A 26,981-nucleotide genomic window follows, 5' to 3' on the forward strand; every position below is an offset into this window, starting at 1 on the left:
GATATTTGAGGTTGGTGGTCATGGAAGTTATTCAGTAGGAGAAATCGTTTGCCACCATTAGGTGGCAAAATAAGTATTTTGCTTATTCCTTTCCGTTGCCAGTCAGTATGTAAATATAGTAACTCTTACTGAGTGATGCAAGGTTTGGGATTTGTGAGCACATTTATTGAATTAATTTTTGTCTATGAGGTTTCTTACCAGGTTTCCACTGGATCTTAGAATAGTTTTGTCTTATGGAAACTTCAGCATTTATACTGCGTGAATGAATTTGATTTTTCTTATCTCATAATAATACAGCAGAGGATATCACTTAGTGACATTGAACCAATAGTTTTTTAAATTTCTCTTGTCTTAAATTCTTTAATTTTGCTTTTGAGTGTCTACACCTTGATATTTCTATTGTTCTTTTTTTTAATCCCACCCACAAAACTCTTTTTGATATTCAAAGTCTGTCAAGGATTAGTCTTCCCACTTACCTTTGTTATGTGACTTGCAGAACTAAAAGGATTTGGGGAAGAAAGAGTCTCTACTTTTATAATTATATTGGTATTTAAGAGGAAATTAGTTGTCCTAATGTCTGATTTATACATAATATTTATTCTCAGGGTAAGATGATCATGCAGGATAAACTGGAGAAGGAGCGGAATGATGCTAAGAACGCAGTGGAGGAATATGTGTATGAAATGAGAGACAAGCTTAGTGGTGAATATGAGAAGTTTGTGAGTGAAGATGTAAGTCTGCCACAATATGCCTAACTACTGTGTGTCTTCTGTGAACATCTTTAAGTGGGTTAGAAGGGAAGTGTGCAGCTATATGTGTATAGTAGAATTATTAAAAATGGAGTTTTTCAGGGGGGGCAAAATTTTATATTTTTTAATATATTTCTCTATTAGTACAGTGTTTAGTAAGGTTTGGTCTTTGTGCATCACGTTCACAAATCACTTTTGACACATTCGAATATTGTTATTTATCTTGTATCTTTCTTTTCTTTTCTTTTCTTTTTTTTTGAGACAGAGTTTTGCTCTTGTTGCTCAGGCTGGAGTGCAATGGTGTGATCTCGGCTCACTGCAGCCTCCGCTTCCCAGGTTCAAGCAGTTCTCCTCCCCCAGCCTCCCGAATAGCTGGGATTACAGGCATGTGCCACCAAGCCTGGCTAATTTTTGTATTTTTAGTAGAGATGGGATTTCTCCATGTTGATCAGGCTGGTCTCTAACTCCTGACCTCAGGTGATCCGCCCGCCTTGGCCTCCCGAAGTGCTGGGATTACAGGTGTGAGCCACTGCGCCCAGCCTGTATTTTTCTTTAAATTGTTAAAGCTCACTTTTTCCTGTTTATTGTAACTCAGAATTTTTAGCTTTTTTTTTTTTTAAATTTGAATAGCTCTTGGGTACAGGTGGTTTTTGGTTACATGGATGAATTATATAGTGGTGAATTCTGAGATTTTGGTGCACCTGTCATCCACGTCCTGTACATCATACCTAAGATGGTAGTTTTTTTATCCCACACCCCACTTCTGTCCTCCCGCTTTTGAGTCTCCAAAGTCCATTATATTTCTGCGTATGCTCCATAGCTTAGCTCCTACTTATAAGGGAAAACATAGCAGTATTTGGTTTTCCATTCCCAAGTTACTTCACTTAGAATAATGGCCTCCAGCTCCATCCAGTTGCTGCAAAAGACATTTTGCTACTTTTTATGACTCAGTAGTATTCCATGGTGTGTATATACCACGTTTTCTTTATTTTTATTTTTTATTTATTTATTTTTGAGACGGAGTCTCGCTCTGTCGCCCAGGCTGGAGTGCGGTGACGCAATCTTGGCTCACTGCAGGCTCTGCCCCTCAGGTTCACGCCATTCTCCTGCCTCAGCCTCCCGAGTAGCCGGGAGTACAGGTGCCTGCTACCACGCCTGGCTAATTTTTTTTTTTTGTATTTTTTTTTAGTAGAGATGGGGTTTCACTGTGTTAGCCAGGATGGTCTCGATCTCCTGACTTCGTGATCCACCTGCCTCGGCCTCCCAGAGTGCTGGAATTACAGGCGTGAGCCACCGTGCCCGGTCTACCATGTTTTCTTTATTTACTCATTGGTTGATGGGTACTTAGTTGTTTTTATTTTTTTATTTTTTTGAGATGGAGTTTCGGTCTTATTGCCCAGGCTGGAGTACAGTGGTACGATCTTGGCTCACTGCAACCTCTGCCTCCCTGGTTCAAGTGATTCTTCTGCCTCAGCCTCCCTAGTAGCTGGGACTACAGGCATGCTCCACCATGCCTGGCTAATTTTTGTATTTTTAGTAGAGACGGGGTTTCACCATGTTGGCCAGGCTAGTCTGTCCTTACCTCAGGTGATCCACCCGCCTCAGCCTCCCAAAGTGCTGGGATTACAGGCGTGAGCCACTGTTCCCGGCTGCACTTGCTTTTACATGCAGTTTTTATTCTGAAATTTTTTAACTTACCGAAAGCCCTCCACGGCAGGGAGAATAATATAATAAAACTCCCCATACCTATCAAGTAGACCAACATTTGCCATCCTTGTTTTCTGTATCTCGCATCTCCTTACTCCCCCTGTATCTTATCTTATTTTTATTGAAATGGAGCCTTGCTCTGTTGCCCAGGCTGGAGTGCAGTGGCCCCATCTTGGGTCACTGCAACCTCCGCCTCCTGAGTTCAAGCAGTTCCCCTGCTTCAGCCTTTGTAGTAGCTGCGATTACAGGTGTCTGCCATCACGCCCGGGTAATTTTTTTTGTATTTTTAGTGGAGACGGGGTTTCACCATGTTGGCCAGGCTGTTCTTGAACTCCTGACCTCAGGTGATCCACCTGCCTCAGCCTCCCAAAGTGCTGGGATTACAAGTGTGAGCCACTGCACCTGGCTGCCCTCTGTATTTTAAAGCAAATCTCAGATACATCATTATATTCTATGCCTCTGACTGTATTGGGGATGTAATTTTTGATTGACCTAATTATAATATTTTCTTTATCATTAGGATCGTAACAGTTTTACTTTGAAACTGGAAGATACTGAAAATTGGTTGTATGAGGATGGAGAAGACCAGCCAAAGCAAGTTTATGTTGATAAGTTGGCTGAATTAAAAGTAAGTGATTCTTGAGAGCAGAGGTATCCAGAACCCTTGTTGAAGCTTCCTCTGAGGAGCTCAAATTTGGGAGGAATTCTCAAGTAAAGACAGACTGAAAATGATGTTTGATGAACTAAAATAAATCCTTTATGACTTAGACTCATTATCATTCTCACTTTTAGAACCTTGTAATAACAAAATGATTTTTCTGAAAATTGACTTTAGGTTTGTAATGTTTCACTGAATTGGATGTTTAGTGCATTCTTGGTGTCAAGAGATAAAATGACTGCAAGACTTAGTACCTGCCCTAAAGGTACAGGGAATGCAGCTGGAGCAGGGCTGTTTCTGTTTATGTAGTTTGGATTCTTGATAAAAGCAAAGCATCTGGTGGTTTATTTTTTATTATTTTTATTTATTTATTATTTATTTATTCATTTATTTATTTTTAAATACACAGTCTTGCTCTGTTGCCCAGGCTGGAGTGCAGTGGCGCAGTCTCGGCTCACTGCAACCTCTGCCTCCTGGGTTCAGGGGATTCTCATGCTTCAGCCTCCAGAGTAGCTGGGATTACAGGCGCGTGCCACCATGCCTAGCTAATTTTTGTATTTTTAGTAGAGACAGGGTTTCTTTTCACCATGTTGGCCAGGCTGGTCTTGAACTCCTGACTTCAAGTGATCTGCATGCCTTGGCCTCCCAAAGTGCTGGAATTATAGGTGTGAGCCACCATGCCTAGCCAAAGCATCTGGTTTTGTATTTAAAGCATCTGATCTTTTTTTTTTTTTTTTTTTGAGATGGAGCCTTGCTCTGTTGCCCAGGCTGGAGTGCAGTGGCGTGACCTTGGCTCACTGCAAGCTCCGCCTCCCGGGTTCACGCCATTCTCCTGCCTCAGCCTCCCAAGCGCGGTGGCTCATGCCTGTAATCCCAGCACTTTGGGAGGCCTAGGCGGGCGGATCATGAGGTCGGAGATCGAGACCAAGGTGAAACCCTGTCTCTACTAAAAATACAAAAATTAGCCAAGCATGGTGGCGGGTGCCTGTAGTCCCAGCATCTGATCTTTTAACATTAGGATTAAAAATGAAAGAATTACATAAAATTGAGGCCTTTTGTTCAGAAAAGGTTGCAGATGCACAAGAATGAACTTTTTACATTTCTCTTTAAATTTAGCTCTGGATTACTTGGTTTCTTGTGGAATTGGGCCATTTTGAATCTCACTCTGTCAGTCGGGCTGGAGTTCAGTGGTGTTATCACGGCTTACTGCAGCCTCGACCTCCCATGCTCAAGTGGTCCTTCTGCCTTAGTCTCCCAAGTAGCTAGGACTACAGCTGTGCGCCATCACGCCTGGCTGTTTTAATTTTTTTTGTAGGGAAAGGGTCTCCCTGTGTTGCCCAGACTGGTATGGGTACTCCTGGACTCAAGCAATTCTCCTGCCTTGGTCTCCCAAAGTGCTGGGATTACAGGCATGAGCCACCGAACCTGACCAAGCACATCTTAATATCACTGTTGTATTAAGTTTTCAAGTTCCAGTTATTTCATAAATGATTTTTTTGTTTGAATCAGTATCCGTATAGGGCTCACAGATTTTATTGATGTCGCTTATAACTGTGTCTATAGTTCTTCTTCCGTTATTTCCCCATGTCGCCCCACCCTTTCCTTAGTTTAGTTTATGAGGAAATTGGATCATTGGTCCTGTAGGATTTTCCTCTAGTTGGATTTTGCTGATTTTCACCTCCCTGGTGGTATTTAACATTATTTGTTAAATTGATGGTTACATTTAGAGGCTCCATCAGATTCAGGTGTTTAAGATTTTAAATTAAAACATTTTTTATTTTTGGCAAGTATACTTTATATTTAGTACTGTGTATCTCTATTAGGAGGCACCTAATTTTTGGTGGTCTCCCTGCTGTGTTTTGAGGGCTCAGGTGACAAATTGAAGCGATTCCAGATGGATCAGTGTTGAGGTATAGTTTCATTCCCCTCCTGAAGTAGCTTCATATTTCCAAAGGCCTGGAGAAATATATTTAACTTCTTATATATAGCACACGGAGATTAAATGTACTTTATCACTAGTTTTAGTGGAATCAGTACTCTGGATCGTTGAACTGCCATATGAAGACTGTGTATTCTTCTGTTAAGAATCTAGGTCAACCTATTAAGATACGTTTCCAGGAATCTGAAGAACGACCAAAATTATTTGAAGAACTAGGGAAACAGATCCAACAGTATATGAAAATAATCAGCTCTTTCAAAAACAAGGTAACTTTTTTCTTTGTCCTACTCTTATTTTAGTAAAGTTAACTTTTTTTTTTTTTTTTTGAGACGGAGTCTTGCTCTGTTGCCCAGGCTGGAGTACAGTGGTACAGTCTCGGCTCAGTGCAACCTCCACCTCCTGGGTTTAAGCAATTCTGCCTCAGCTTCCCGAGTAGCTGGGATTACAGGCATGCACCACCACGCCCAGCTTATTTTTGTATTTTTAGTAGAGATGGAGTTTTGCCATGTTGGCCAGGCTGGTCTCGAACTCCTGACCTCAAGTGATCCACCTGCCTTGGCCTCCCAAAGTGCTGGCTGGTATTACAGGCGTGAGCCACTGCTCCCGGCCGTAAAGTTAACTTCTGAGGCATTTACATACCATTTTTTTCTCTTGTTCTCATTAACTTGTTTAATAGCACTTTTTATTTTGGATATTAATGTAATGTGTAATGTTTTATAGTGACTTAATAAGAACCATAGGATTTGCTGTATCTCTTTAATAGGTGGAATCTGGAATTGAACAGTGTTGTTCAGTTTCCTTTTCGTTGGTGTTTGACTTAACATGCACTATCCTGGTCTTTTTAACACCTGAGGCCAGTAATTATCCACACAGTACCTTTATAAGGTAGGGGGTGGTATCAACATTTATAGATAAATTCCAACTTATTGAAGCCTCACTTTCCTTAAGCAACATTCAGGGTCACTAAATTGGGAGAACTGTCATTTAGCCAGAAGTCTGACATTATACCCCAGGTTCTTGACATATTGTTAGTGTAAGAAACTTTGAATGATAAATTGAGCTTTTGTGCGTTTTTGTTTGTTTGTTTGTTTTTGTGTTTTGACAAGTTCTCACTTTGTCACCCAGGCTGGGGTGCAGTGGTGAAATCTCGGCTCACTGCAGCCTCAATCTCTCTGACTCAAGCAGTTCTCCTGCCTCAGCTACTTTCTAAGTAGCTGGGACTATAGGCACGTACCACCACACCCAACTAGGGTTGTCTTTTTTTTTTTTTTTGAGATGACATTTCACCATGTTACCCAGGCTGGTCTTGAACTTCTTAGCTCAAATGATCCACCCACCTCGACCTCCCAAAGTGCTAGGATTATAGGCATTAGCCATCACTCCCTGCCTTTTTTTGTTTTTTTTTCCTCCTTCTTTTTTGTGAGACAGGGTCTCAGTCTGTTGCCCATGCTCTAGTGCAGTGGTGTGATCGTAGTTCACTGCATCCTCAACCTCCTGGGCTCAAGTGACTGTCCTGCCTCAGCCTCCTGAAGCTGGGACTATAGGCACATGGCCCTCATGCCTGGCTAATTTTTGTATTTTTTGTGGAGATGGGCTCATTGTGTTGTCCAGGTCTTGAAGTCATGAACTTAAGCGATCCTCCTGCCTCAGCCTCCCAAAGTGCTAAGATTACGAGCGTGAGCCACCACGCCTAGCCCGAAAGGCCTTCTTCTTCTTTTTTTTTTTTTGAGATGTAGTCTCGCTCTGTTGCCCAGGCTGGAGTGCAGTGGTGTGATCTCGGCTCACTGCAAGCTCCGCCTCCTGGGTTCACGTCAAAGGCCTTCTTTTAAAAATAGTATTCATTATAGTTTTGGTTCCGAACTAGCATGCTGAAACTTCAGCTTTCATATCTAATGTAATTTTTTTGCATTGTGAAATTATCTTCCTAAGATTTTGTATAAATCGGGTGCTGCTGTTTATCTTGTTGAAGCCTTTTAATTGATACCTTATGAATTTTCTTGACCTTTAAAATTTAAATCTATCCTGAGTGTATTCAAAAATTGTGGTTAGGTTTCTTTTGAATAATTCTGTTCAGATTGTGAGGCTAAATATGCTTTATTTTTTGAAAGATTATAAGTTTTTGAAAAATGGCAGAAACTAGACAGTAGTTGCGGGGAGGGAGGGTATCACCCTTTTAGCACTTGTCTGACTGTCTCCTGGTTGCAGGAGGACCAGTATGATCATTTGGATGCTGCTGACATGACAAAGGTAGAAAAAAGCACAAATGAAGCAATGGAGTGGATGAATAACAAGCTAAATCTGCAGAACAAGCAGAGTTTGACCATGGATCCAGTTGTCAAGTCAAAAGAGATTGAAGCTAAAATTAAGGTAATTTAAGACTTTTTTAAAATAGTCTTTTCTTGACAGTCTTATTATTAATAGTCCTCAAGTGACACTTAGGAGGGAACTTTATTATAGTGTTTTAGCTTCTAGGTTGAGGATTGGGTGGTGGGAGAGGGTGGATTTGGGTTTAGCATGGCTTGTAAAATTTGTTAATTTTATAAGAAACCACAGTTTTCTGTCTTACCCATTCCAGGAGCTGACAAGTATTTGTAGCCCTGTAATTTCAAAGCCCAAACCCAAAGTGGAACCTCCAAAAGAGGAACAAAAAAACGCAGAGCAGAATGGACCAGTGGATGGACAAGGAGACAACCCAGGCCCCCAGGCTGCTGAGCAGGGTACAGACACAGCTGTGCCTTCGGATTCAGACAAGAAGCTTCCTGAAATGGACATTGATTGATTCCAACACTTGTTTCTATTAAAACAGACTATTATAAAGCTTTAAGTTGTCAACTTTGTTCTAAATATCAACTAGCGCAAGTGAATACTGAAGATTTCTTAGTCAGTTTTTAGGGGATTTTCGGGGAGGGGAAATAGGTAATGTATGGAGCATTTTGACTTCTAAATAGTTAGATACAGAAATTAAGTGCATTGTATCTTTTTCATAATGGTACTATTTAGAAGCCCAGTTAGTCTTACTGAGCTTATGCTTCACTCCTTTATGTTTAACCATGTGTCTACAAGAATAAGTTTGTTTTGGAAAGTTGAGCTATAGCTACAGCTCTAGCTATCCAGCAGACTTTTCATTATGACTTACATGGCAGGAGCTCTAATTATGCTTTAAAAATCTGTTGTGGAGATTGCTTTAAAGGCTCCCTGCCTGGTGTGGGGATGGGGTCCCCCTCTTTGTGAGGGCTGGAGCATGGCACGGCATGGATTAACACGGCAGAGGAACAAAGGTGTGCTCTGAGCTTCTTCATATTTCACCTTCACCCTCACCTGTGTTCTCTTCCCTCTCTCCCAATAAAAGGGCTCCCATTATAAATGCCATGTACTTCTCTTGGGAAAATAGACCCCCTTGCCTAGAGTAAGTTGTTAACTGAGGGCTTTAAACTTGGAGGCTCTTCCTGAAAGTATGTTCATGAATACCCCAAGCATCAAGGTCTAAATAATTTTCAGAAGATTAGAATTGGGTAGATATACTGTTGGATATAGCCATGGTAAATTTAACTGAGGAATTAAATCCTTGTTAATTTTGGTGTAAAGATTTGTATCCTGGCCTGTTTATTCAGGTGGGAGATGTTCTGTATAATTTTGAGGTATAGCTTGAACTCCTAGAACAAGAGTTAAAAGTTCTTTTTAGCTCATTCACAATCACTTGTGTGTTAAGTGTTAATATCTGTCATGAACCTGCCAATTTGTACGTGTTAAGCAGCTGACAGATGATGCAAAAAAACTAAGATACACTGGATTGTACTGGATGAGTCTGAAATTAGTGTTAAAGAAGTGTGGTGCCTGATGTTATAACAACACTTCATTCTTAACTGTGTGGCCAATGTCAGGTATACCAAAGCATTCCTCTGACTGCTTTTTGGGGCAGTGTTGACAGGAGTGAGGCATTTTGGAAACTCCAAGGGAAACCTGTGTTTGAGGCCAGAGTTGGTACCTGCTTTAAGAAACTGTTACAGGGCTTGTTGGTAATATTTTGAATCTTTGTAAAAATTGATATTCTGTATAACAGAGTGCCTCTCTGTTACTTTTGGCCTATGTTGTTAGAAATAAGATGCTATCTTGCATAGTTAGAATTAAGCGTTTGTCCATCTCTAGATAACATTGAAAAGTTTGAGTGTTACAGGCTCTAAAGTGCAATGGAGAACAATTGCTTAGGAGGAGGAAGGGGAAAGTATACTTATGTTGGTGTGTAAGTACGCATGGAGGCCTCGAGGCACCACAACAAGGCCAGGTTCTTAGCACATCCTCTGTTCTCTACCTGTCATGCTTCAAGAGTTTCAGCTGGCCTGCTGTGAAGCCAGTAGCTATTTTAAAAGTGCTGGCTGCAGGATTAAGCCAACCCTTTACAACTGGCCCAGACCGTAATGGCCATTTCTTCTTAAAAAAAAAAATTTTTTTTTTGTTTTTTTTTTGATGTGTGTGTGTGTGTGTGTGGAAGGGTGTGGGTGCTGGGATGGGGGTGAATTTGAAGTTGAAACACGATGATGTGGTCTGCTTGCTCTCTGCTTAGACAGGCTTTAAGACCAATTGGATTTTCATGGAGGCCAGGACAGAGAGTGGTAATTGATGGCTTGTGTACAGACAAGCATTTATCCAGGTTGTGTTATCCAAACTGATTTGTTAAAGCTCCAGGTCACGTTCTTACACTAAGAAAATCATTCAGTAAACATGAGACAAGTTTAGGAAAAACTAATAAAATAAACCTGTCTTACACTTGAATGGTTTCCTTAATTCCATAATGAAGGCTGCTGGGTGTGTGTGTGTGGGGGGGTGTGTGTATGTGTGTGTGTGTGTATGTGTGTGTGGGGTGGGGGCAGGGGGTGTGTTTTCAATAAAAATGTTCCCTAGGAGTAGGAACCCTCTGAGCTAAATTTCACTTAACATCCGTTGAAGACTTCCAGCCTGAAGAGTGACAGCTGAAGCACACTGCCTACTTTGTGAGAAAATGTTGCCTAATTTTTCTGTACTCAAACTCTCCAGTTGAGTCTTGGCCCAGTTCCTTTGGTGTTAGGAATCCTTGTCTTGCTCCTGTGACTGGGCCTTACTTTGAGGGTTTTGTTAGCAGAAGGCGGGGGTTATGGCATAAAGGTAAGTGCTAGGACTTACACCTGGCCAAAGAACAGCACGGTCCAGAGTGTGCTAGAATAGTTGGCGCCACTGGATATGTGGTGTGGCTGCGTGGAATGTGTGTTGGTGTATGTATGTGGTGGTGATGGGTGTTTAAAGGGCATTAAGCCAGTGAAAAAGACCTTAACTGGATAAGGCATGGGTCTAGACGAGGAGGGGTCAGGGGTCTTGTTCCCTGGGTCATGCCCCTTACACAGTCGTAGTCCTCTGGCTGTAGGAGCAGCTTACCTGCCAGGGCCTACCCAGGGCCTATTGTAGCCACGTGTCTGAGAAACGTGTGTCTAGTAGGTTTGGTTTCCTCCTGAGCATGTAAGTGGTTTCTGTAGGGGAATTGTTAGATGTGGTAGAAAGAGCTGAGATAGCTGGGTGTGGTGGTGTGCACCTGTGATTCCAGATACTTGGGGGGCTGAGGCAGGAGGATCACTTGAGCCCAGGTGGTCAAAGCTGCAGTGAACCGAGATTGTGCTATTGCAACTCCAGCCTGGGTGATAAAGTGATACCCTGTCTCCATAAAAGGTGGGGGCCTGAGAGATCAGGGTTCTGTTGTGGGGCAGTGGGAGCTGCTTTGCAGGGGCACAGGGGGCCTGGGGGTTGTTGGAGGTAGTGGGACTTAGTCCACCTTTGAGGGGACAGCCAAATGAAGGGGAAAATTGCTGGTTTTGGTACCTGCAGGAAGAGGGAAGATGTAAGCATGGTTCCAGCTCAAAACCACGCTTTAGAAGTTGGGATAGTTACTCTTTGTGGAGTAGTGACAAGATGATGTGAGGCTTGGTGATGCTTGTTTTTTGATCTGACTTTTGATAGTGTACTCATGCACACTTGATCTATTTCAATAATTTTAAGTGGCTTTAATAGAAAGGTGTGTATTACTTTTTTTTTTTTGAGATGGAGTCTCGCTTTGTCACCCAGGCTGCAGTGCAGTGGCGGGATCTGCAACCTCTGCCTCCCGGGTTCAAGTGATTCTTCTGCCTCAGCCTCCCGAGTAACGGACTGGAGGCGTGCGCCACCATGCACTGCTAATTTTTGTATTTTTAGTAGAGACAGGGTTTCACTGTATTGGCCAGGCTGGTCTCAAACTCCTGACCTTGTGATCTGCCCGCCTTGGCCTCCCAAAGTGCCAGGATTACAGGTGTGAGCCACCATGCCCGGCCTACATTTTTACACACACAATGTAGGTTATAAAACTACATAGCCTCTCATGTTTTGAAAGAACATTAAATGGGTTTGCAATAAAAAAGCCAGAAGGATTTTCCCAGATGAAGTGGTTTTTAGGGTGGGATTGTGGGTGATTGTTTATTTTTGCTTGTTTCTGTTTTCAAAGATTGCTACAATAAGCATTTAGGGCAGGCATGGTGGCTCATGCCTGTAATCCCAGCCAAAGTGGGAGGATCTCTTGGGTCCAGGAGTTCAAGACCAGCCTGGGCAACATGGGGAGACAAGCCCCTACCCCCCACCGCCTCCTGTCACTAATAAAAGCATTTAGGAATTTTATAATGTTAAGAAAACTAGAAGTGTGTTTTAAGAAGAATGGCTCCAAGGTTTCAAACCTAGAATACGGGATATGATTGTACATGTGGAGCTTCTAGTCTTGAGTCATTGGAGATGTGGTGGGAGTTTAGATTGAGAAGTTTTCCTGGGTGGGGTTGAGACATCGAAGCTCCAGGTGGGTGTGGATGGAAGCTTTTGGGGCTGGAGTCGTGTTCCTCATTGACGGGATGAAGGCTTGTGTTGAGATGTGTTAGGAAGAGGAAGTAAAAGCTTTGAAAGAAGGAACTGCCAGAGAGGAGTTATGATGCATAAAGCATGTTGGGAGGAAGGGAGCTAGAGATGTGAGATGTGGCAGTGGCCAGCAGGGTTAGATGCTTCAGTAGGGTGGGAGCTGGGTGGGGTGAAGGGGCTTGAGGTGAGGCTGCAGGTGCTGAGTACTTGGTCAAGAAGCTTGGCCTCTGAAATGAGGCATCAGTCTGCGAGAAAGGAGGTTGGGCAGTGTCCTGTGTGTAAATGGGGATGGTTCCCACCCCTTACTTGAGACCATTGGGAATCTTGGAGTTGCCAGTACATTCCTTGGATGTACTTGGCTTTGGCTGGGGCAGCCCTGGGCCATGACTCTCTAACCTGGAATGCCACTGTTTTTGTGAACTGCTATTTTGAGCAGATGTTGCAAGAAGTGTAGAAACTAAAGAGGTGACTTCTTAAGCATCAGTCTAGGAGGCAAATAGGGAAAATGGCCAAGTTGAGGTACAAGCAACACATCTGGAAAGATAAAGGAGGGTGTAAATTTCTGGAGGATCAGGGAAGGAAAGACCTCAGAGTATTTAAAAAAATACAGAATGCTTTCCAGATTTGCTCAATATCCATGGGCAAGTGCCAGGCTAATCCTGACCTTATTCCTCCAGTTTCAGCACACGTCATTAGGACAGGGTGAGTAGAGACTCTTTACTCTCACTTCGTAAGTGGCATTCGCCAGCTTCAAACACAACACAGAAAAGACTACAGAAAGCTGTGTTTTTATCGGGCCTGTTCACTAGTGTGTCTGGGTTTACATCCTTCAAGGGCCAGATGGACTATTAGATTTGGAGTCCTGGATCAGTTGAGGGAGAGAAAGCACTGCAAGTACTTACCACAAGTAAGCAGACCTTTACTCACTACATACTGGAGGTCTCCCATTTTTTTTTTTCTACATGAACTTTAAAATGTATTTTAAAATATCTATTATTTAAATTAGACTCAGCTAATGCTTGCAGAAGAGAAAGCTGGAAACAAATGGTCTTGGAAGACCAGTCAGTGGCCCAGCTTCCAGGATGTAAATCCCAGCAAAGCATTTCTAAGGATGAGCTGGGTCAGTATATATTCCACAAAAGGATGGTTCCAGTTATAGGGTACCTTTCAGGAGTGCCAGTGGGGAGCTTTGTAGGACCCGTGTAAGGTTGCCATGAGGAGCCGGTGAGCTGTGTGGGTTAGGAAAGTTGAAAGGGCCCATGCAGTGGTAAAGGAGGCCGCAGCATGAGTGAAGGTCTTTCCTCTGTGACTGGTCCTGTCCTTGTCTTCTACATCCCACAACTGAAGGAGGGACTCTGCCTGGGTTACAGCTGCCTCCGTGCAGCCCGGCAAGAAGCAGGGAATGGAGAAGGCGCTCAGTGAATACTTGAAGGCAGAAATGCAGTATTTTACTGTTTTCTATTATTTTCAATGAGGGGAAAAACGGTAAAACTCTTTTTGAAGTCATCAGACCTTCCATTTTTGGGGATGAGGAAAGAGTCTCACAGAACGGGTGGATGGCAGAGCCAAGAATTTTAATGCCAGCTGTTTTGAAGAGTGCTACTTTTCTGGAAAGTTGTATGGCTAGACTATGGGGCTTTTGCCTTCCAAGAAGTCGCCCTGAGTGTAGCATTAGTTGGAGTAACACTCCCTAAGAATCTGACGTTCCCCTCCGGCCAATTCTGATTTGGTCTTGAGTGAAATCGCAGTGCTTGTGTTGCCACATGGGGGCGCCATCGCTCTTCCTTTGCCGTGGTGGTTCGTTCCGTGCGTAGATCAGACTTCACTCCTTGAGGAGTCCCAGAAGTTTGGAGAACACAGACGGCCACCTCCTCTCCTTCTGGGTAGCTAAAAGCAAAATAAGTATGGTTTAACAGAGGCCTCAAGCTAGCAAGCAGGGGCTCAAGCAAGAAAGTAGGCCTTTTGCTACTAATCTCTTAGGTCCTTACCACCCAAAGTCTGACATCACTGTTAAAAAGAAGAATCTTGGACTGCTCCCAGACCTCAGGTAGATCCCAGCCCAGTGCTTCTCAGTATACCTGGGGATCTTGCTAAAATGCAGATTCTGATTCAGCAGGTCAGAGTGGGGCTGAAGAGTCCATTTTTTTTCTTTTCTTTTTTTTTTTTTTTTTTGATGGAGTCTCACTCTGTCACCCAGGCTGGAGTGCAGTGGCGCGAGCTCAGCTCACTGCAACCTCTGCTGCCCGGGTTCAAGCGATTCTCCTGCCTCAGCCTACCAAGTAGCTGGGATTACAGGTGCCTGCCACAACGCCCGGCTAATTTTTGTAGTTTTAGTAGGGATGGGGTTTCACCATCTTGGCCAGGCTGGTCTTGAATTCCTGACCTCGTGATACACCTGCCTTGGCCTCCCAAAGGGCTGGGATTACAGGTGTGAGCCACCATGCCCGGCGAAGAGTCCATTTCTAACAAGTTCCCAGGAGATGCCTATCATGGACTGTGCTTTGACTGAGAAAGACAACCTATAGGAGCCTCAGTTCCTTCACCTGTAAAACGGGGGTAACACCAGGCCTGTCCGGCATGTGAGATGATGCATGCGGAAGGCACTGAAGACAGGAAGAATAAAGGTATTGCTCACAACAGGTGTGCAACTTGCCCTTTAAAGTGCAGAGTAGCTGACCCAGACATAAGTAGTCCGAGTTACCATAGCCTCCTGGCCTTTCTTGTCCTTACCCCACCAGGAGCCCAGGCTCCAGAGGAACAAGGTAGAAAGTCAACCTAAGAACCAAAGATGTACCGCCCTCCCGTGTGACATGGTCATAGTCCCCGGATGGGGAGGGAGTGCTGCTTCCTGCCCCTGGGGTGACACGTGAATCCATCCCACCTGGATGGAGGAACGGAGGTCCCTCTTTCCTTTTGACTTGAGCCAGTCCAATGGACTCAGCCTCGTGTGATCCTATTAGTAGCTTCAGCAAGGAGCAGGAACAACACACTGACCCCTGTTCAAGGTGGAGTTCTGTAGCTGTGGGTAGAGACTCCTAGAAAGCAGCGATTTGCCTCTGAATCCTGAACATCTGCTGTAGAAAAGTGAGGAAGAGCTTCAGAATGCCTGGGCTCCGTGTGAGGCTCCTGAGGCCCAGTTTTATTTCCTTGCCTAACTTGTGGTGGAGAGGCCAAATATGCATGGCATAAAAGAGACAAGGGTGTGGTGGCTCATGCTATAATCCCAGCACTTCGGGAGGCTGAGGCAGGTGGATTGCCTGAGGTCAGGGGTTTGAGACCAGCCTGGCCAACATGGTGAAACTCCGTCTCTACTAAAAATACAAAAATTACCCTGGTGTGGTGGCGGGTGCCTGTAATCCCAGCTACTTGGGAGGCTGAGGCATGAGAATTGCTTGAACCTGGGAGGCAGAGGTTGCAGTGAGCCATGATTGCACCACTGTACTCCAACCTGGGCGACAAAGCGAGACTCTGTCTCAAAAAAAAAAAACAAAACAAGATTTCTTGGTGTATGAGGGTTCCCCCCTTCCTTCAAAGAGGATTGCCCCTTGGCATTCATCACTGTCTACAAGTTCGGTCTTGGTCATCTTGTTTTGCAGATTTCTATAATGCCCAATCTGGAAAATGGGCAGAAGAGACAACACAGGAGAGGCGGAGGAGAAAGGGTGGGAGGAATCTCCTTGTGGACCAGCTCCCAGGCTCTCCTTTGAGGTAAAGCAGTGGCTCGAGTGTGCGTCTGAATCCCCTGGGGGCCTGGTTACACAGATGACTGGGCCCGCCCTCCAAGTTTCAGATTCCATAGGTCTTCAGTGGGGTCCTGGAGTTTCATTTCTAACAAGCTCCCAGGTGAGCCTGCTGCTTTTGTTCTGTGGATAGAGAGTCCGGGTGACGGGTAAAGTAGAAATAACTGGGGCTGCTGATTCACATCACAAACAGCTGCGGGTGATGGAGGTTGTGGGCGGGAGGTGGAAAGAGCGAGGCTGAGTACAATGGTGAGGAGTAGGAGGAGAGGGAGAGGCACAAGCGTTTCTGAAGAAATGCCAAAGAAAGTTTGGTATTTCTCTGGAACTGTTTCTGACCACAGGACATTGTGTCTTGTGGGCTATGTGACTTGGCCCTAGCTTGGTTGTGGCCAGTGCTAGTGTGTGGAGCAGCTCTTCTCTGGGCGGCTGGCTTATCTCCATGATGCTCCTGGCTCCCTGGCCTCGCTGAGTAGTTGGCACGTCTGTGACTTCTTTATCCACGTGTGTCTTTTTCCTGGCCAGGTGGAAAGCTTCCCCAGGGTGGAGGAGACGTTTGCCAGGTTAAGGTCCCTTCTCTAATGGTACCCACAAGCCAAGCTGCACCCCTGTCTGCCCCTCTCCACCCCTGTCCTCAAAGTGGAGAATGGCTCTGTGGCTTGGAGGGGCCTTCACAGCCCAAGGGAAAGGCCTCAGGGTCTCCGATGTACCCGAGTGAGACATGCATGTCAGTCAATTTCCATTAAATCAGATCCAGCGCTTCAGCTTGCTCCACACAGCTTTTAAGGACACTAAAAATAAGCCCTAAATTGGAGCTCCTCAAGCAGCACTATCTGTTAATGAAATTCCTTCCTGTTAATTTGAGTTTACAAAATAAGTATCACCTGACAATCTGGCGTGGCTGTCACGGCATCCACCCCCAGGAATGGGCAGCTGGTGGAGGACTTCACCTGGGAGCTGAGGACTTTCTGGCCTCAAGTGCCGTGGCAACCGAAGGGGACCCGGCGGTTACAACAAATGGGGAGCCTGGACTTCGTTTGTTGGCTTGTTTGTCCCTTTCGTAACCATTCTCTGAGCGGTCAGCTCTTCGTCTAGTGGGGCCTACAGGTAAATAGATAATTAATAATCAACGTGCAAGGTAGCAATAAGAGAAGTACAAGGAGCTAGGGAGCAGCCTGAGGAGGTAGCCAGGAGCGGCGCGGGGGTAAAGGATGAGTGCATGTCGGTTGCATAAGTGAGTAGAGAGAGGGTTTGGTGAGGGAGCTGGAGGCAAAGGGGACAGCTGGACCACAGACATGCAGGGAGTGACCAGTAGTTGGAGTGGAAAGCTCAGGGCAGAGAAAGGAGAGAGATAAGGCTGACAAGATGCTAGCTGGGGCCTGCAGCACAGATGCTGTCAGTGGGTGAGGTCACATAAAAGGCTCCCCCACCTTCTTTTTGCAGTCACTGCTTGATATAGGGGTTAGGAGGATGCTGCTCTTGAAAAGGGAGCCTTGTGATATTCAAGATGATAGACACCATCAGAGATGGGGTGGTGACAAGCAAAGTCAGATTCTAGGAAAGGGCAAAGGGTCCCTGGCGGGGAGGAATCTGGCCTCATGATACAGGAGGGAGGAGGGCATCCTTACCCCAGCCCCTGCAGCTTGAAGGCATCTGGGTGTGGGCATGGAGAGAGCTGGCCCCTGAGTCACAATGCCTTAGGCCCAGGCACCCTTGCTGGGGGGCACTGCTGCCTAAGTGTGGCACGCTTGAATAGGCAGGAGAGTGGGTCAGAAAGTTCAGCAGGTGTAGCACATCTTGGGGGCTGCTTGTGGCTCTGGGGCCTGGCTATGGAACCTGCTGATGCCTGGTGCCCCTTGTTAGACAGCAGCCAAGTCATCCATGTAAGCAACATCTCAGGGAGGCCTGAAATATTTGATGGAGGGAAATCCTGGGGCTCAGAACACTTGTATCTTTCATACTGAGACAAATGAGGGCTTCATTTGTACCTAGACAAAGGGCCTTGATTTTTTCCTTAGGGTATTGGTAAACCATGTTGAGTTTTTGTTTGGTTTTAGAGGCAGGGTCTCACTCTTTTGCCCAGGCTAAAGGACAGTGACATGATCATAGCTCAATGCATCCTCAAACTCCTGGGCTCTAAGTGATCTTCCTGCCTCAGCATTCTGAGTAACTGGGACTCCAGGCATAAGCCACCACGCCTGGACAGCCATGGTGAGTTTTAAAGCTAGGACACAGCCCTTCTCCTCCAATGCCTGGCCCTCAAGGGACAGGGAGTTGAGGGTTAAGGGGAAGGACTGGGTGGGTTTGCAGGAAGAGAGGCTTTTGTGAGGATGCAGGTGGTTTGGGATGAGGGCAGAACTAGGGGACTCAGACCCCAGTGGGCTCTGGGAGTGCTCACTATAAGACATGCTGGCTGTTATCCTCGTTCAACGAGCCTCTCTAATGTCTCACATTCTGTTGTAAAATAGCTCTGTGGCTGAGCTGCCCCTGGAAGGGTTGGCCCCCATTTATAATAGCAGTGATCAAGGCAGTTCCCAGATAATGTGTGACCTCACTTTTTCTCTGACGCAAGTGGGAAAGAAGAATAGGTCCCTCCCGGGTGGCAGAGGATACAGTCCAGCAGGGTCAGGGCCCAATAGCAGGGCTACAGTTCTTAGGAAGGACACATGGGGCCAGGTGCGGTGGCTCACACCTGTAATCCCAGTACTTTGGGAGGCTGAGGCGGTTGGATCACTTGAGGTCAGGAGTTTGAGAACAGCCTGGCCAACATGGTGAAACCTCATCTGTACTAAAAATGCAAAAATGGAGTTGTGGTGCGCACCTGTATCCCAGCTGCTCATAGGCTACTCATAGGCTAAGGCATGAGAATTGCTTGAATCTGGGAGGTAGAGGTTGTAGTTAGCTGAGATCATGCCACTGCACTCCAGTCTGGGCAACAGAGTGAGACTGCATCTCAGGAGAAAAAAAAAAAAAAAAAAAAGGACACACGGACGTTGCTCTTTCAGGCCAGTCCCTTGTGTGTCTTCTACTTAGCGCCCACTTTGTTCCTAGTGGACCTACATGTGCTATCATTGGTCATTTTCTCCTCCTGGTGAAAATGTGGATTGACATCCCTACCTCCCTTTCACACTGGGCCCTTGGGGGACAAGCTGGGCAGTGTGTTAAAGGGTTTCTTTAGAGGTTCTGGGGATGTCCCCTTCATGCTATTTTCTTGGGCCTTTTTCTTCTTTCATAGGCAGAGCTGATGGTGAGTAAACTTCCCTTTTCTTTAGCTCTATTTGTGTTAAAATGGCCCAGTTTACACTACACCAAAACCATGGAATCATGTGGATACTTTGTTAGGGCCCCTCCTGGGCCCTGGAGGTGGAGCCTCATGTTAGGGTGGATGCGCCTCTGCCCTGAATCTGCAATGGGCCAAGTGCAAAGCTGTGTTGTCAGTGCCAGATGGCCCAGTGATAGTGAGTGTACTGGTTTCGCAGGGCTGTCATAAAAAAGTACTACAGCCTAGGCAGCTTAAACAACAAAAGTTTGTTCTCTCACAATTCTGGAGGCTGGAAGTCTAAGATCAAGAGGCCAGCAGGGCTGGTTCCTTCTCAGGGCTGTGAGAGAATTGGCTTCACACTTCCCTCCTGGCTTCTGGTAGTCCCAGGCATTCCTTGGCTCATGGAGAGCCATCTCCCAGTGTCTCTTCACATAGTCTTCCCTCTCTGCAGGTCCCTGTGTATAAATATCCCCTTTTCGTAAGGACGCCAGATTAGATTAGGGCCCACCCTAATGACCTCATTTTAACTTAACTCTAAAGACCTTATTTCCAAATAAGGGGATATTCTGAGGTGCTGGAGGTTAGGACTTCAACATATCTTTTTTAAGGGGACAGAAACCATTACAGCCCCCTTTGCCTGTGGGTTTCTCGGGGACTTCCAGGGCACACATGCTCAGGCAGGGCCGTGTTGGCTGAGGGTTTCTAGGATCGCCCTTGGAGCAGGCGCAGCAGCTGGCCTGCCAGGAAGGGCTCTGGGCTTGAGGAAGAATGCCAAGGAACTGCGTTGAGAATTGTTGGGGCAGACTCTTCGCTGTTCTCCCTACCTCCGTGTCTCCCCAGTTCCTCAATGGGCAGTTGTGTAAGGAGGCTTGGGAGCAGAACTGGTTGCATGACTGGCTTCCTGGAGCCTCCACTATGGGAGTCCTGGGAAAGTTCCAGAGAACCTATAGGCAAATCACATCCAAATGTGCATGAACCCACCCTCCTACTTGGCCTGTATATACGTGCCAAGAATCAGGCTGATCTGGGTTCTGGAGGGATGGGAGGGGCCTTGCCTGCTGGTCCAGGTTTGCATCGCTTGACCTGTAAATTCTGAAAGACAGGGGCTGGCGACCCCCTCTACCTCTCCTCCCAGGACCGGGGTGGTCAGGGCTGAGCCCTGGGTGGCCTGGGCTCTGCTGCATGTCTGTCCTCTGCTGTGTGTCGTGCAAGGTTCTTTTCTGCATGTTGTTCACAGGAGTTGAGTAAATTATGAGGACATCAACTCTAAAATGTAGCCTTGGCTTCAGAAACGTGGGACAAAATGGCAACAACTGAATTTCAGATGTAGAGCTCATCGCATTTAACATTTATGAGTGGCAGTAAAAGGGAAGGTTGGAATCGTATCTGCAGTTCCCAACCACAAGCCATAATTTTACACCCTCAAACATCTGTTTTAAGATTGTAGCAGAGAGTGTTGGGTAATTGGCTCCCTTTTGTCCTAGGCCCATCAGTTAGGCCCCATCAACTTTATTATAAATTCTCGGGGATTTATTAGTAAACAACATTTGGGGAGGCTGATGCCGCCGCACTGTAGCCAGGGAGCTTGAAGTGTCTGAGTTAGGGCCTCTGCATCAGTGCTTTCCTGGGCAGTCAAGAGCTTCTAACCCAGGGAGCCTCTACTTCTCAAGAAGCCCGTGGGGCAGGAGGGAGAGGGAGAGAAGCTAGAAGGTGCAGCTTCCTGGGAAGGAGGTTTGTTCCCACAGCCTGACCTGCCCTGGGGGCCGGTCTTGGGAGATTTGGGCGCAGAGGTGTCCGGTGGGACAAAGGTGGTCTCATCCTGGCTTCACCACAGGTAAGCTCGGTAATGACGGGCAAAGCGTTTATGTTTTCTGTGCCTCTGTTTCCATATCTGTAAAAATGGAGATAATACTCCTATTTCCTGAGGTGATTGTGGAGATTAACATGAACACGTGTGAGGGCTCAGCACTGTCTGGGCACATGGAGAGACCCGGCAGGTGGGATATTAGTACCAGGGAAGTGAAAGGAGAAGGCAGAACTAAATAGCTGGAGAAGGAGATGGTTGTCTGCAGGAGCACTGGGGGGCCCTGGGGAGCCAACAGAGCTGCTTCACCCACAGTTCCATGTGGCTTCCAGGTGTGGGCCTATCAGGAGGGGGAAGTTGCTGACTGTACCTCCGTGTCAGGGCTGGGAGAGTGGGCGGTGTCCCTGCACTGCCTGGCCCCTGCTAGCTCTGCAGGCCTCATTCTAGCCCTTAGGTGGTCCTGGTGCACCCGCAGCCCTTTGCCCGACATCTTGTCCACCTGCCGGCCCACCACTCTGCCTCCACTCCTTTGGGGGTGCTGAGCAAGGCCTAGTGTGGGCTGTGGTTGGCTGCAGGGGACTCCCATGGGTGGGTGGTTCTTCTTAAGGAGGATTAGGGATAGGGTCTGGCCCAGTTTACTTCCTTATTTGTATGTTGGGTCACTCACAGGACAGGAGGATAGTGGGAAACCAGTTGGTCTGCAGGCATGAACATCAGGGTTTGCGTGGAGGGATTGCCTGGCTTGGGGCCTCTCTTTTGGGTTTATTAGCCTTGGCACAGCCTGGCTGGCTGGCCTGCCTGGAAGAGCTGAAGCTGGAGCAATTTCTCTGGGAGGTGCATGTCCCAGGATGGCTGCTCTCAGCCTGGGCCAGAGACAGGCTCAGCTTTCCTGTTCATGACCAAAAGCTCCAAACTGGCCTCCCTGGGTGGGATGATGAGGAGTCCCAGTCTGCCCCAGAGCACCTGAGGGTAATGGGATCCCAGCAACAAACACACAGCCTGGCTGTGTAGCTCAGACAGCCCTGAGCCTGAATCCCCACTCCCCTGTGACCCAGCCCTGGAGCCTCTAATTAACCTCTCTAAACCTCAGCGTCTTCATTTGTGAACTGGGGGTAATAATAGAATCCACCTGTGAAGATTGAACAAGCTAATGCGTGGCAAATGCTTAGTGCCACACCTGTCACCTACTAAGCCCTAAATCAGTGTTAGCTGTTCTTGTTCATCGGGTTACATGAGGCGTTGGCATTCAGTGGGAGATAAACCTAATCCGGGCTTCTTGGTGAGGCATAAAGAACACAGCCTCTTGAGTCGCACGAGGCCTGGTTCAAATCCTGCCTCTACCGTCTGTGTGACCTTGGGGAAGTTACCGCCTCTGGGGCTCCATGTCCTCCTCTGTAAAGTGAGCGTAAGAATATGACCTATCTCATAGGGTTATTGTGAAGATTAAATGAAACTGTCTCAGTAAATATAAGTTTTGTTGTTATTAATAGTATTATTCACATTCAAAGGAACCTTTTTTTTTTTTTTTTTTTTTGAGCCTGCTTCTCCAGCCCAACATGCCCTGGCCCAGTGTCCAGCTACGTGGGGGATGTGTGGGGGCAAACCCTTTCAGTGTTTGGCATGAGAGGTGAGGATCCCCTGAGGCCAAAAAATTCACCCACAGTTTCCCTGGGATCAGCATGTATCCATGTATCCTCTCGCCCCCAACTCCAAACTGCCCAGGGAAGCCTTGAGTCTCAAGGCACAACCAGAAGCTGGTGTAATTTGCATTCAGGTCCTTGCAGGTCGAGGAGGGAAATGATATTTTTTTGCCCCAAATAGGAAATTAGTGGCAGGAGAGGCCAGCTTGGCAGAGAGCTTGTGCCACGTTGTCTGCCAGCTGGATTCAGAGGCATTCTCACTGGCAGCTGGAGCTCTGGTCTCACCCAAGAAATAAACCTGCGTGTCCCCCCTCCCACCCCAGGGTGAATGCAGTGCTGCCTTCGGCCTTTGGGCACCCCTGGGAGTGACTACCCTGAGAGGCGCCAGCTTCTTCCTGTTACAGCCCAGGAAAGTGCACCAGGCCTCTGTTTTCCACCAGTAATAAGACTTTGTCTTGTGTGATCTCAAAGGCCTTGGAACAGGCCAGGGCCTCATCAGTAGGTGAGGAACAGTGACTCGGTGTCTGAGGTCCTGCCCCAGCCCACCTTCTACCCAAGTGAATCGGAGCATGCTCCCCAGTGGCTTCTGGTGTGCTTTGAATCAAACCCTCCCTCTTCACCAAGGAGATCTGGGTCTGGCCTCACCCTGACCCACTGTCTTCCTTCTCCCCTGGACTCTGGCTCCCTGAGCCTGCCTTTTATTCCTTGAATGTGCCCATGATTGGTTCTGAGTCAGGGGCTTTGTGTAGCAGTTTCTACTCCCTGGAAGCCTCCCCACACACACTGTCCTGCCTCCCTTCCTCACTTCCTTCAGGTCTCTGTTTCTCCCCAGAGAGGCTTTCCTTGATTTCCCTCTGCAAGAATGGCCTCACCAATCGCTCTTTTCTATCACCCCGTTTCCTTTACAGGTCTTATCACAAAAGGTGCAGAGTGAGGGGATTGAGAGGAAGGCCTCAGACCTAGACACACCTGGGGTGGCTGTTCTTGATCTCCCCGTTCACTGGCTGTGTGACCTTGGACAAGCTACTTACTCCCTCTGTGCCTCATACATAAAGTGGAGATAATAACAGGACTTTCCCTTAAAGGACTAAGTGAGTTAATCCATGTGAAATGCTGAGAATCGTGCTTGCTGCAGAGTCAGTGCTCAGGAAATAAGAGCTATTATTATCACAGTCTATACTTCGTTACTGGTATTGCAGCTGCTGGCCTATAAATTCTAGGAGGAACCACATCTAACTGGTTTATTGCTGTACTCCAGGATATCAAGGGTGCTTAGTAAATGCTCACTGAATAAACCAATGGTGCCAAGGTGATCACAGTGAATAGCAGAGCCTGGCCTTAGGTGCAGAGAGGCTTGTTCTGGGGCTTGAACTTTGTTCATTCCACACTGACAGCCCTAGGTCAAAACATTTCAAATTATTTTGACTCAAATGCTCTGGTTCAATTTTATGCTTTCCCTCAGAAAAATGATTTATAAAACAAAAGGGTGTCCCTCCTTCCCACTCAGGCTTGGCACTGAGCTCTGCTGTAGCAGGAGCGTCTTGGTCACAGTGGTGGAGGTGAAATGGGACAGGGGGCAGAAGTCAGCCTGGCCTTCCCTTGCCCTTCACAAAGGCTATCTGCCATAAAAGGCTATCCGCCCTGGTGTGCAGGGTGGGGAGTGCTGGGGACTGTTGGCTCTGCCTTCTGGTGCTCGGATTCCCATGGGGATCTGCACAATGGCCTGGACTTTGCCCCTGGTGTCCACTGCAGCCCAGCCTGGTCCTTTGGCCCTGGGAGATGAGTAGAGAGGGGCCTTTGGGGCAAGGATGGCAAGTGCTTTGGAAGATGGGCCCGTGTCCAGTTTTCCTGAGGGGCGAATGGGAGAAGGGGCTGGCAGTGTGGCCCTCAGGGTGTGCCTGGCCCACTGAGTGGGAGAACACTCAGAGGTGTTGGCGTCTGCCTCCTGAGCAGCAGGGAGACAGGTGGCTGAGCCCACTTTGCTTACCTCATCTTGGACACTTCATGTGACCTCTTAGAGCCTCAGTCTTGTGTGGAAATAGACATTTGTCTTATTATCTCCTCTCCCCTCTGCATCTGCCATACTTTTAGGCCTGCGGCAGCACCAGGACTTAGAATTCCACAGTTCAGAAACCGTCTAGGCAGGTGAACTGGAGTCTCCCCTCTTGGTGGCACCCCTGCCCGTCACGAGTGGCACTCAAGCCACACATAGGTGTGGGAGCTGCACCCCTTTTCTTGTCCCCTCTGGGAAGGGACACTCCGCAATACTCTGCCCCTTCCTAAGAATTCCCTTTTCATAACGTAAGTGTTAAAAAGGCTGGAGAGTGTCTCCTCCAGCCTCTCTTCTACAGGCAGGAGGGGTGACAGGGTGGCTAGATGAAGGGCCCACTTGGCCACATCTTAGTAAGTTCTGCTCAGGTTGCCTAGGTGCTCTTTTTAGAGTGGGACTTTCCTCCCAGTGTCCTGAGTTTTGGGATTCAATCCAAATTTCAAATCAGGAAAATCCCATCTACCATCATTGACTGCTTCGTCAGGAGATCAGCCTGGCCAAGTAACAATTTATTGGAGGGGAGGGGCTTCCCCCTCTCCCACTTCCTCGCTCCCCTTCTATCTTCTCCCCCTCTTCCTATCTCCCCACTTGGCTGAAGTGTCAGAGCATGCAACTACTAGAACACCGCATTCACTCCACAAACATGTACTCACTACCTGCTGTGAACAAGACTCCCATTTCTGCCTTCTTTAGCTTGAGGTCCACTGGCAGAGGGTTTGGGGAGAGCTGCGTTAGGAGCCCAGGGGAGTGGAGCTCAGGCCCTCACCCTTCCCTGTCTCTTCTGCCCCACTCTGAACTCAGTGTCCATAAGACTTAGGGGCTGCTGGCCCACGTCCAAGCCTCCTCATTACTAACGGGACTGCAGCTTCATTTGTTTGATTTATGTTTAATATTCTACTGGTTTATACCTTTTCTCAGCAGCTTAATAATGATCCATAAACCTGTCTCTCTGGACTTAGATTTGGAAGGCCTGTGTCTCTGGGGGCCATTTTGATTTTACAAAATTTTTAAAGTAACCAGGGGTCTAAACTCTATCCTGGCTCAACATATTCACATCTGTTCCCTGACACTCAGCCCCATCGGGAGCCAGTGCCCAGCACACTCTCCCCCAACATTTTGTGATTCCCTTGTATGTTCACGGGCAGGCTGAGATGGGGACCATGGTGGTATCTCAGTTGTGTTCTTTCTCCTTGCTCCAGGTCCTGTCTGCTGGGCACTGGCAGGTCCCATGGGCCCTGCTGACTCTGGCTCCTGTTCTGAAGGGCACTGTCATCTCTCCCTGGAGCCACTTTCTAGAGTACTTCAGGTTTACCCATGTGGCCCTGAGCTCACGCAGAAGTAGAAAGGTACCTCTTCCTTATTTGTGTTTGATTCAGCTGTGCGGTCCTGTAGTCAGGTGTTTGGGGTCCTTTAGCACTGCAGTGTTTGCATGAGAGAGGTTCTCAGGTTTCAATTTCTAGCTCTCTTCTTTCTTGCACCCAGGTTGAATCACCAGGGACAGAGCTGGCCATGCCTCCTCTCTTACTGCCAGGTTTGTCTCTGGGTCCAGTTCATCATGCCTGGCCCTTTTTGTCTCAGGACAAGTCCTCTCCTGGGAGAGGCCTCAATGTCTCAGCAGGTGGATACCTGGGGGCTGTCATTCCAGGCTGTGAAGCCTGCCATTCATGAGCCCAGCCAGGGTCACCCTGAAACATCTCTCCATATGCTTTAGGCTTTAGGGGGTTTTTTAGGGATGATATTTTTCTCTGAAGAATGTTGAGGGGCCTGCAAGATGAAGGCTGCATGTATGGGTGGGGACAGGTAAGGGAAGATGGAGCTGCCCATGGGTGGGTTGGTGATTCTGGCTTAGCGGACCCCAGATTTCTTAGAGAAATGCCTAATGCTAATTGTCCTATGGTCACTGGTGTTCCTTAGAGGGGCCTCAAGACTGTGTCTGGGAGAGTGCTGGGATGTACGTCCCTGAGGATATGGATAAGTGGCCCTGAGCTATTGTATTAGGATTCTCCAGAAAGACAGAACCAGTAGGAGATAAGGAAGGGAGAGAGAGAGAAAGAGAAAGAAGAAAGAAATGTGGGAGGGAATTTATTAGGGGGATTGGCTCACATGATTATGGAGGCTGAGAAGTCCCACTCCAGGCTGTCTGCAAACTGGAGACTCTGGAATGCTGGTAGCATGGCTCAGTCCGAATCTGAAAACCTCAGACCAGGGGAGCTGATGGTGCAACTCTCAGCCTGAGGTCCAAGGCCTGAGAAACTGGCAGGCCACTGGTGCAAGTTCCAGAGTCAGAAGACCGGAGAGACTGGAGTTCTGATGTCGAAGGGCAGGAGAAGACAGATGTCCCAGTTCCAGTGGGGAAAGAGGGTGAGCTCTTCTTTCCTCTGCCTTTTTGTTCTCTCCAGGCCCTCAGTCATTTGGATGGTGCCTGCCCACATTGGGTGAGGGCGGATCTTCCTTATTGGGTCCATTGGTTCAAATGCCAATCTCTTATGGAAACATCCTCACATACCCAGAAATAATGCTTTACCATCTGACTATCCC

The 26,981-nt window shown here is 47.1% G+C and overlaps 1 protein-coding gene across 1 annotated transcript in view; it reads left to right on the forward strand.

The window, feature by feature from the left end:
- Positions 1-7,873, forward strand: part of HSPA4 (heat shock protein family A (Hsp70) member 4) — a 52,663-nt gene extending 44,790 nt beyond the window's left edge. The window contains exons 15-19 of the mRNA XM_003829287.6: positions 606-731; positions 2,977-3,084; positions 5,200-5,319; positions 7,259-7,420; positions 7,629-7,873. Coding sequence (XP_003829335.3) covers positions 606-731; positions 2,977-3,084; positions 5,200-5,319; positions 7,259-7,420; positions 7,629-7,832 — 720 coding nt within the window. The 3' untranslated portion in view covers positions 7,833-7,873. The remainder of the gene's footprint in view (positions 1-605; positions 732-2,976; positions 3,085-5,199; positions 5,320-7,258; positions 7,421-7,628) is intronic.
- The last annotated feature ends 19,108 nt before the right edge of the window (positions 7,874-26,981 follow it).

The sequence above is a fragment of the Pan paniscus genome, chromosome 4 (genome assembly GCF_029289425.2).
Source record: "Pan paniscus chromosome 4, NHGRI_mPanPan1-v2.0_pri, whole genome shotgun sequence".
NCBI lineage: Eukaryota > Metazoa > Chordata > Mammalia > Primates > Hominidae > Pan > Pan paniscus.